Here is a 10,509-nt window from a genome sequence, read left to right as displayed (position 1 = left end):
CAGGGGCGTGGGCAGCCACCCCAGCTTCCCCCAGGGGTGCGGTGAAGGTGTAGCTCCAGGGAAGAAGGGGTTTCGGGGGACCCCACCGCCGCCACTGGCGGCTTTTGGGGCGGGTGCCGGACCCCCGGAGCGGGTTGGCCCGTTCCCTGGGAGGGGATGACCAGAATAGCTCCGCTATCTGATTCCTGCTGGAGGGGCCGCGGCCGCTCTCCTCCACTGCTATCTTTTTGGGGCTGACATTTGAGCCCAGCCCTCCCTCGTTGGCAGCAGGATGTGCACCAGAGCTGCCTGGCATCAACAGGCTCCTCCGTCCTCCCCGCCGCCACAGCCGGGGACAAGCAGCGGGATGGTGGGCGGGAGGCGGCGCGGGGGCGGCGGGCGGCGGGGGGGACCCCGGCAGCACCCAGGGAACCAAGAACCAACCCCCTCGCCTGCATCCCGCTCTCCTGCAGCCACCATGGCCCAGCAAAAGGCAGGCACTGCCCCCAAAACCGGCCGCCCCAAGAAGCCTGTGGAGGAGCCGGTGGCGAGGGCACCCGATGTGGACTCACTGGGCTTCCAGGCCATGGACCGCAACGTGCCAGGGCTGTCCCACGTCATCCTCCAGAAGCTCAACATGAAGAGCTATGAGGACTACAAGTGAGTGAGTGAGCACCCATGGGTGCGTGTTCCTCCCCCCCCCCAGCCAAAGCATCCCATGTGTCCCCCCCTGTAGCTGGAGCATCTCCCCTGGCTCATCCCAGTCTCCCAGCTCAGCCTGCATGCAGGGTGCTCTGACAGAGCTCCTGGGTACACCCCTCCACCAGCCCATTTCCCAGCTCCCTTCAGGAAGCCCAGCTCCCCATCCCCACCCAGTCCAGGCCAGGATGCTCTTGGCCAGAGCTAAAAATCCTGGCAGCTTTGGAGGGAGGACATCAGCCCCGCCATGATGGCAGAGCAGTGTGGGCTGGATCCTGCTCATCAGCCCCCATGACATCTGCAGGTCTGCCATGGATGGGAGGAAGAGTGGCAGCGATTTTGGCATCCGGACTTACTTTGACATGTTCCAGAAGATGGAGGACACCTTCAAGTTTTGTGCCGAGTGCAAGAAGCTCCCTAATGCCCTCCCTGACCCCAAAAGCCTCCGACGATGCAAGAGGTATGGGGCAGGAGGAGGTGGTCTGATGGCATGGGGCTGGATCCATCCCCTTGCTTCCAGCCCAGTGGCCAGGGTGAAACTGGGGGTGTCTGGCCCTAATGCCCAACCTCCAGCCACAGGGCACCCCCAAAACAGCAACGCAGCCCTGGGAGGGGGTGGCAGGGAGCCAGGCTCAGCAGGCTGGATCCTGGCCCCCCCCACAGCTGGGCACGCTGCCTCTCTCCCCAGGTGCCAAAATGTGTACTACTGCGGCGTGGCATGCCAGCGTGCCAACTGGCCGCTGCACAAGAAGTTCTGCAAGAAGCTGAAGCTGGTGGCCCTAGATAGGCTGGTGGAGTGGCTCGTCTTCACAGGTAGGGCAGGGGATGCTGCTCCCACGCTGTGTGTCCTCCCTCCAACCTGCCTGATCCCCGCCCTGCCCCAGGCTGCATAGGTCCCGTGAAGGGATGTGGGGTCCCTCCTCCTGGCCCCAGCCCCTGTGGCTGGGTCCAGCACCCCCACAGCCCATGTGGGACAGGCAGCCTGGGCTGTGGGGCCATGTGGCACTGTGACCTCCAACACTTCTCCCTATGCCCCCCCCCAGGAGACATCCCCTTCCCCACAGAGACCTGGACAAAACCTGCCCAGGACGTGAAGGGCTGGGAGGACTGGTTCTCCATGCAGGGGCAGCTGGAGGAGAAGCTGGACACCATCCTGGCCGGGCGGTACATGACCCTCCTCTGGGCCAACGCTGGGAAGCCCCGGCCAGAGGATGGGGAGCTGCGTGAATCTGTCCGGCGGCTGGTCACTGACTTCCACTCACGGCCGCTCACCATCGGATTGGGGCTACGGCTTTTCGGCATCGACCCCCTCGCCAAGGCCCTCACTGTGCATGTGGTGGGGGCATCCCACGTCGAGACCCTCAATGCCCGGCTGACAGACTATGACGAGCTGACGCGCATGTTCCCGGGGCACCAGGGCATGGAGGTGGTAATGGTGGGGGTGGACGTGGTCGATGGACCCATCATGAGGCCACCCCTGGCCATGCCGGCGCCCCAGGGAAGGGTCTATCTCAGCAGCTACAAGGGACTCTACCACGACTTCTGGGAGAGCCATGTGGAGACCAAGCTGGCTGCCCGCCCTGATTTGGTGGTGGGCTTTCACCCGGGTGAGTGACCAAGCTGGCCACCCAGCCCCTCGCCACCCCACTGCCTAGAGCAGGACGTCCCTGGCAGGGTAGTCCCTGAGCACCCTGGCAGCACCTGGGGCCGAGCCTGCTGGTGGCTTGGGTCATGCCCAGGCCTTTGCACCAAGCCGCAACAGGCAGCCAGAGCAGCCAGGGTGACCCCCTGGGGCTTGGCTGCCTTGTCCCACCACGCACTCAGCGTCCTGCCTGTGTCACCCACCTGCCAGTCAACAGGTACAAGCAGCACCCAAAGGGGTCTCTGCCTTCAGGTCTCGGTGTGGTGGCTCAGCCCAGGACCCAGGGCCGGGACTGCCCCCATGGTGGTGGGGAGATTGGACCCACCTTGCTGCCAAACCCTATTGCCAGCATCACCCCCACACCCTGCGGGTCTCCAGGGCGGAGTGGGTGCTGTTAGAGCTGCCTTTCCGCAGGGCTGAGGTGGGCCAGGAGGGAGGTGGGACCCTCACTGCTGTGTCCCCACAGGTTTCCATGCCTGTCCAGACTTGCTGGCGGGCTGGCTGCCCACCCTGCTGCTGCTGCGGGACTACCGCCTGCCTGTCCTCTTCACCGTTTACAGGTGAGCATGGCCCTGCTGCCCCCAGCATACTGGCACAGCTGGCCAGTAATGGGGCCCATCCTCCCCCTCTCCCGGCAGCGAGCAGGAGCTGAAGTCCTCCCTGCAGATCCTGGTGGAGCTTGAGACGCACATCATGGGCTACGCCACCAACCCCTTCGCCTCGCTCCGGCCAGAGCAGGTCTACTCCAGTCCCAACAAGGCACCCGTCTACTGCAGCTCTTACTACATCACCCTGCTGGGGCCAGTGACATTGGCTGTGCCGGGTGCTGAGGAGCTGGAGGATGGTGATGGCTGGCAGGGAGGGGAGTGCAGTGCTGCCGGTGCAGCTGGGAGCATCGCCCCAGGGCTGGGCTGACCCCATGCAGCCAGTGTTGCCCTGCCTACCCGACCCCCAGCCCCTCATGGCCCCATCCTAGGAACCCGTCTCTCGGTACACGGATCAGCGATCCAGCCATCCTTTGCTGCACACATCCAGTCCCAGGGAACACAGCATGCTGGCACAGGCATGGCACCCCTCCATGGCACTGAATAAACCACCACCGGCAGCCGGCTGCCGTGTCTTGAGCTTTATTTCCAAAAAGGCCTTTGTTTTCCCAAAGAAAACAGAGGGCTGAGCCTGTCCCAGCCCCACTTGGGTGGCCATGGCCTCTGGAGGGATGACGAAGGGGACCCCAACTATGGGACCTGCCATCCAACGGGGCTGTGCAACCCCCGGGGTCCCACAGGGAGCCCCAGCCCAGCACCCAGCTGTCACCATCACTGTCACACATGCTGTGCCCCTCTGCCGGTGCCTATCCTGCAGGGTGGTGCTCCAGCATCGCTCGCCAAGCCCCGCAGCTGCTCAGACTGGCACCAGCACCCAGCCCGGCCATGGCACACGGGTACCGGCTGCCGCAGCCCTGCTGCTCATCAGGCTCGGTGGCCCCTGAGGAAACCAGGGTGGGTGGCACTGAGTGAACCAGCCCCTGCAGCATCGCCTGACGCTGCTGGGGACCCACGCTGGCCTGGCGTCCCATCCCTGTGCAGCCAGCGGGCCTGGCCCAGCGATGGTGGCAATGTCCCACATGGGCACCCACGATGGCTCAGGGAGGCTGGTATCCCCCTGGGGCTCCCCACGCCCCGACAGCAGGTCCCTCTCTGAGGTTGGCGCCCGTCGGAGGGGCCATGGCAGTCTGGCCAGGGAGGTGGCACGGTGCAGCACCGCCAGCATCACTCGGCACTGGCGCGTTCCCGCAGCGCAGGCAACGTCAGGGTCTCCGGCGCCGACTTCTTGCGCGGGCGAGTCTTGGGAGGAGCGAGGAAATCGGGGGCCTCGTCGCTGAGGGGGGTGGACGGGGCGCTGGCGGGGGCCGAGTGCGTGGCCGTGGGCTGCCCCACCTCGCTGACCGAGATGGTGGGTGCCACCAGGCCGATGAGCTCGTTGGTGGCCTCCTGCGTCTCCCGCTCGTAGCGCCGCACCTCCTCCATTGTCATCCCTGCCGAGCACAGCCGGGCTTGGGGCCGCTCAGCACGGCTGCATCCTGCACCCCGTCATCCTGGGGCGGCCTGCACCCCACACACCGGCTCCCCCCGAAGCTGGGTGCCAGCAAAGGGACAAGGGCTGGGGACACGCAGAGGGGCAGGGAGGGGGACGCTGGGCAGTGCAGCCAGCCCCCCGCTCCGGCACCAGCCCAGCCAGCAGCGGGGAAGGGATAGACAGACAGCACAGGCAGGGGATGCACGGGGAGGACAGCCAGGCGGGGGGGAACCCTCCGCCACGGGGTGCAGGGGGGGCTCGGTGTGCACTGTGCACAAGCCCCCCTGCCTGCACCCGCCTGCGGGCAGCGCAGCAGGGTCTGGGGTCTCCATCCCCTGCAGGCAGCGTGCGGCAGGGCTGCCCACGCGGCGGGGTTTAGGGGTGCTGACTCCCCAGCTTTTGGTTTGTGGCCACTTGCATCTGAGTCTCGAAGGCCCGGACCTCTTCCAGGGACATGTCTGGAAGGCAGAGAGCCGCTCGCCGGGACGACCCCGTGCCCGCTGCCAGCCCCTGCTGCCAGCACCCGCTGCTGGCCATCGCCAAACCCGGGGTTCCCGTCCCCATGTCCGCACGTGGCAGCTGCCTGCAGCGTGTCTCCCTGCCAGACCGGGGTTGCAGGCAGCGCAGGCAGGGATGCTGGGGCTCCTCTCCCCACCCGCTGCTTCATCCAAGCCTTCCCCAGGCGTGCGGCGGAGCAGGCAGCGTGCAGGGGTGCAGGCAGGCCTGAGGGCACGGGGAGCGGAGCAGAGCAAGCAATGCAGGCAGCAGGTTTGCCAGGGAGGAAGAGCGGGAGCTGCCCGTGGGGTTAGTGGCATCAGCAGTTAAACCCGTAGCCCCCTCCCACCCTGGGGGTTCGGGGTCACCCCGGGGACCGTGTCCCCCACCCTCACCCCCGGGGGCAGCCCCGCGGACTCACCGCACCACTCGTCCACCCAGGCGAAAGCCTGCCGGTGTCCGATCAGCAGGATGTCCCGGATCACCTGTGATGCACTACGGGGGTCAGGATCCTGTCACCATTCCCCCTACCCCGGCCTCGGCCCCCCACCCCCCTCACCTTGTGCACAAACTGCTCCACCCGCGTCTGCAGCCCCCACACCTCGAACTTGACGCTCACCAGCTTGTAGGAGCACATGATGGGCTTGGTGTGCTGACGCCAGCCCTCCCGCAGCGGCCCCCGGCCCGTCTTGGCCGAGCTGAAGAAACGGGGGTCCTGCGGGGGGGCGGCAGAATGGGGCTGTGAAGCCACCCCCGGAGATGGGGGGACAAGGGGATGGCCCCGGGGAACTCCCCTTTGTCCCCATGCGTGCTACCTCCAAGCTGCGGTAGTAACGCTCGGGGATCTCGTCAAAGGCGATGTCCAGGAAGGAGACCTCGTGGTCACCCAGGATTTTATCGCTGCGGAAGATCTGGGGAGGGGAGGGAGGGTGAGAGGCACTGGCCACATGTATGTGTGTGTCCCCCCACCCCGCAATGAGTTTGCCAGGTCTCAGCTGCGGCACCGACTCACATTCTCACTGTCACCGCAGTTGTCCTCGTACTTGGTCTCGATGTAGATGGAGAACTTGGGCAGGAAGGAGCACTGCAGGGAGCAGCCGTCAGCTGGCCCCTGAGGGATGCCTGTCCCGAGGGATGCCCACCCCCAAAGGACACCCAGACGCAAGGATGCTGATCCCCAAGGGATGTCCGTCCCCAAGGACACCCACTCTGAGGGATGCCCACGCCCAGGGATGCCCACCCCGAGGGATGCCCAGACCCAAGGGATGCCCACCCTTAAAGATGCTGACCCCAAGGGACACCCACTCCAGTGCCCCCTCCGCAGCCATGCCAGGTGCTGGGGAAGGGGCCAGGTCTCCCCATACCATCTCCTTACCGTGTACTCTGCAGGGACACCGTGGCACAGCAGCACCGTGGGGTGGCATCGCCGGGTGGCATCATAGGGGAGAGAGGGAGCGGTGAGACCGGGAAGTGGCCACGGCCGGGGTCTCCCGGCAGCCCACCGCCATCACCACCGGAGAGGGGCAGGGTGCCCAGTGGTGCCCGTCCCCACGCCCTGCCCGGGGCTCACCAGTGATGGTGTAGGGGTAGTAGTTCCAGGCCTTCTCCGTGATGTAGAAGATGCGGGGGGTCACCGCCCGTGCCCAGCTCGGCAGTTTGCTGTGGGGGGACCACAGCGGCAGGGGGGACTCCGCTCAGGGCAGAATACAGCTGGCGGGCACAGCCCTGCCCAGTGCCACCCGGCCCTGCTCCACTGAATGCAGCCCCCACAGCACGGCCCCAGCTCTGGGACCCCCATCCTCTCCCCAGGGACCCCACCTGCTCCCCAGGACCCTCACTTCCACCCCAGTGCCCCTCCTGCACCCTCACCTCCACATCCAGGATCCCCCCAGGGACCCTCACCTGCACCCCATCACTCCCCAGGGACACCTGCCGCCTCCCCAGGACCCTCATCTGCACCCCAGCACACATCCCCCCAGGGACCCCTGCCACCTCTCCAGGACCCTTACCTCTACCCCAGTGCCCCCATCGTCTCCCCAGGACCCCCACCTCCTCCCCAGGCACCCTTACCACCTCCCCAGGCACCCCCACCCCTTCCCCAGGACCGCTTCCACCTTCCCAGGACCAAGACCCCAGGATGCCCCCATTGCCCCCAGGCACCCCTGTCCACCCTACCCAGCACCCCACAGCTGCCCACGCTCCCAGGGCAGGATCAGGCCCGCAGGGGAGCCGGGAGGTGAGTTTTGATTAATTTGCAGGCGTTATAAATACCATCCCCGAGAGGGGAATCGTGAGTGCTATGGCTAAAAATAGCCCGTCTCACGCCAGCGACTCCCTGGGCGGGGGAGCAGCCGATGCCCGCACCGCGGTGTGCCGCAGCCAGTGGCGGGGACACGGGGACAGCAGCACTGGGTGCCAGCGGCTGCCTAACGGGCACCCAGGGCTGCACATGGGGACACCCCCAGGGACAGGCTGAGCAGCAGCCTGGGCATCCCTGCCGAGCCCTGCGCCGCAGCTCCGATACCCGGAGATGGGTGCCCACTGGGAGATGCAAGATGGGTGCATGCCCTGAAGATAGGTGCACCCCAGGAGATAAGTGTGGCCCCCAGAGAGGGGCGCACCCCATGGAAGATGGGTGCACCCTGGGAGATAGCCCCCACAGATGGGTGCAGCCCCTGAAGATGGGTACAGCTCCTCAAGATAAGCACACCCCAGGAGATGGGTACACCCCGAGAGATAGGTGCAGCCCCCAAAGTTGGGCGCAGCCCCCAAAGATGGGTGCACTCCAGGATTTGGGTACACCCCTGGGAGACAGGGACAGTCCCTGAAGATGGATGCAACCCTGGGAGATAGGTGCAGCCACACTGCAGGGTGTCATCGACCCAGAAAGGATGTTCCCAGGGAATTTTGGAGGGAGGGATGGAGCCACCCCGATGCCTCCATGCTCTCCACCGTGGTGTTGCCGCACAGAGCTGGTGCACCGGGGCCCCCTCCCCACCCAGCACCCCTTACCGGAGCTGCAGCCTCACCTGGAGAGGTGGACGCGCTTCTCGGTGAACTGGCCGGGGCCGTGGATGGGGTCCTCGTGGGGCTCGTTCTTCACCACCTCCACACCCTCGCCCTTCTCGCTCTCCTGGTGACTATGCTTGCTGATGGTGTAGAGCTGCCCTACGCGGTACTGCAACCACAGCGCCTGGCCTCAGCGCTGCCATCCCCTGCCCCAGCACCCTCCCAGCAGAGCCAGTGCCCGGGATGGGCTTCTCTTTGCCGGGCTAACGGGTTTCCAGCTGCACCACTGAGAGGGGAAACTGAGGCACGGAGCAAAGGGGTGACAGACCCCGAGCTGTGCAGTGGGCAGGGGTCTCCCATGGCACCCTGTTTGACCCCCCCTGCCCCTGGGCTGCTCCAGCACCCAGGCGAGGGCCAGATGCTGCCCTCCTGGCTCTTCCCCAGTGTCTGAGTGCCTTGCAGAGTGCCTGGAGGCTTTCTGCTCAGCAAGCTACCTGGGAGCCAGAGAAAACCATATATATAGAGAGAGAGATATGTGTATATGAATATATATGTGTATGCATGTGTATTTGATGACGCAGCCACGCAATAAGTGTTTTATTGTTCCGCTGAAGATCCCATCCATCACCCTAACTGCCAGCGGGATCTTATTGCCCCTCTCTGCCTAATTGAAAACCTTCCCCAGGTGCGAGCGCAAAACTGGTGCCTGGGGAGTGCTGGTGCTGCCCAGTGTGGGCACCGCCACCGCGGATCCCCGCTCCCTGAAACGGCCCCGTCGGAACCAGGCGCTCAGGAGCGACCTTTGGCCAGGGATGCCACCGGCTGCCGGCTATCGCCGCTGTTTGCCGACAGGGATTCAGGCTCCCTGCTGGAGCTGGGATTGAGCCTGTGCTCCCCATCAGAGTAGCCACCCCAAGTGCTGCGGTGCCAGGGGCACCCAAAACCCTGGTGCCCTTTGCCTGCCGGCTCATCCCACGGTCCTGCGACTGGGCTGCCCCTGAGCAGCCCCCAGTGCTACCATTGGGCTCCATGCCCCAAGGTCACCCTGCCCAGGGATGGGACAACCCCCCTGTCTGCACCCCAAAACACATTTCAGCACCCGGCACAAAGCATCCCGAGCCCAAGGGCCGTGGCCAAAGCACACCTTGGCAGCTCAGCCAAGGCAGATGTTCCCTGCCACAAACAGTGCCACGAGGGGACGGCAAAGGGGGCTGCCGTGTCCCCCAGCCCCTTGCTGGGCAGGGACCCAATCCCCTGGCACCCCACTGCTGTGGGTACAGGACCCCCACCCACAGTCCCCTCCATCGGTGGGTCCCTGCAGCCGAGGTGTCCCTGGCACCCATGGCTGGGGGCTCAGGGCTCCCCCCGCCTCTGCACCCCTCTTCTCAGCTGACACCCCCCTTTCCTGCCTGGCCCCAGGGGCACAGGCAGCCCTGGCCCCCCCACTGCCCCCCACTCACCTCCTCGGTGGTGAGCGGCATGCAGATGCGGTACTCCTTGATGAGCATGGTGGCACGGGCAGGGCAGGCAGGGCAGGCAGGGAAGGGGTCAGGCAGAGGCGTTGGCGTTGGCGGGGGCACAGCTCATTCTGGGGGGACCCGGAGGGTGCGGTGAGAGTGGGGGGACGGCGCTCGGCAGCCTCCCACGCTCCCATCCCATCACCCCATGCTCGAGGCGGCCGCCCTGCTCTCCGCACGGTGACTTCATGAGCTGTTGCCATGGCAGTGGCGTGAGGTCACCGGTGTGAGAAGCAGCCTGGGTGTACCCTGGCTGGGGACTCCCCAGCACCCTGAAACTCCCCTGGTGTTAACCTCTTCCCTGCCAGGCAGTCACCCACTCCCCTAGGCAGCTGCCTTGGTGCATGTGTGTCCCTGCAAAATACGGTGACATCCTTTCGAGATGCCACATCCACACCCGACTGAGGTGGCTGGCACAGCGAGAGGGTTGCATGGGATCAGACCTGCCGATGCTCGCAGGGACCCCCCCATGGGCTCCCATGCTCTAGCCTGCCCCGGGGACCTGCTTCTGGGGAGCACCCAGGTCATGTCCCTGGTGTGGGACATCCCTTCCCAGGGCAGGAGCTGGAGCCCCCACCCTGGGGCTGACCCCAGCACCCATCCCAGCCAGCAGCGCTGCCAGGCTGCCCCACTCACCCTCGCTCCAGCCGCGGCTGGGGATGCTCAGGATGGGTAATGGAGCAGCTCAGGGGGCTCCTGGCCGTGGCCCCCAGCCCCGAGGGGCAGGGAGGGGATGTGACCCCCCCAGGCAGTCACCCTGAATGAGGGATCAGGCCTTGGAGGGGGCAGATGGGGGCTCGCAGGGGGTCTTGTCTGGGGGGGGCAGCTTGTCCAGCTGGGGACACAGGGGCGTCCCTGGGGACACAGGGGCACCCTACTGACAAGGGAGAGGGCTGGGTGCTGGTGCCGGGCTGCGGGAAGCCGAAAGCCCCCCCGGGGTGCTCCTCACCCAGCCCCGGGACCCCGCTGTCCCGGGCCGGGGGGCAGAGGCAGCCCCGGCATACGGCAGGGCGTGGTGAGCGAGGGGGCACCCCGGGGACCCCGGGACCGGGGAGCACGGGGCACCCCAGGGGCACCGCGTCCTCTGCCCCA

At 66.2% G+C, this 10,509-nt stretch overlaps 2 protein-coding genes across 2 annotated transcripts; one reads left to right on the top strand and one right to left on the bottom strand.

Annotated features, from left to right (window-relative positions):
* Positions 1-444: 444 nt before the first annotated feature.
* On the top strand, positions 445-3,837 carry MSS51 (MSS51 mitochondrial translational activator). Its single transcript, XM_010567045.1, has 7 exons — positions 445-639; positions 983-1,138; positions 1,367-1,491; positions 1,722-2,285; positions 2,787-2,880; positions 2,959-3,164; positions 3,683-3,837. The coding sequence occupies exons 1-7, from the start codon at positions 458-460 to the stop codon at positions 3,835-3,837; spliced, it is 1,482 nt and encodes a 493-aa protein (XP_010565347.1). The 5' UTR covers positions 445-457.
* A 252-nt stretch (positions 3,838-4,089) lies between these two features.
* On the bottom strand, positions 4,090-9,542 carry LOC104831438 (cytoplasmic phosphatidylinositol transfer protein 1-like). The gene is made up of 9 exons (XM_010567013.1): positions 9,361-9,542; positions 7,921-8,069; positions 6,462-6,550; positions 6,267-6,274; positions 5,904-5,975; positions 5,707-5,802; positions 5,451-5,606; positions 5,313-5,376; positions 4,090-4,355 (listed from the first exon to the last, which is right to left on the bottom strand). Exons 1-9 carry the CDS (start codon positions 9,406-9,408, stop codon positions 4,090-4,092), a joined length of 948 nt encoding a protein of 315 aa, XP_010565315.1. The 5' UTR covers positions 9,409-9,542.
* Positions 9,543-10,509: the final 967 nt, after the last annotated feature.

The sequence above is a fragment of the Haliaeetus leucocephalus genome, unplaced genomic scaffold, assembly GCF_000737465.1.
Source record: "Haliaeetus leucocephalus isolate CR32 unplaced genomic scaffold, Haliaeetus_leucocephalus-4.0 Scaffold224, whole genome shotgun sequence".
In the NCBI taxonomy this organism is placed as follows: domain Eukaryota; kingdom Metazoa; phylum Chordata; class Aves; order Accipitriformes; family Accipitridae; genus Haliaeetus; species Haliaeetus leucocephalus.
Note: the sequence above shows the minus strand (reverse complement) of the source record. Positions and strands in the feature narration are given on the sequence as shown.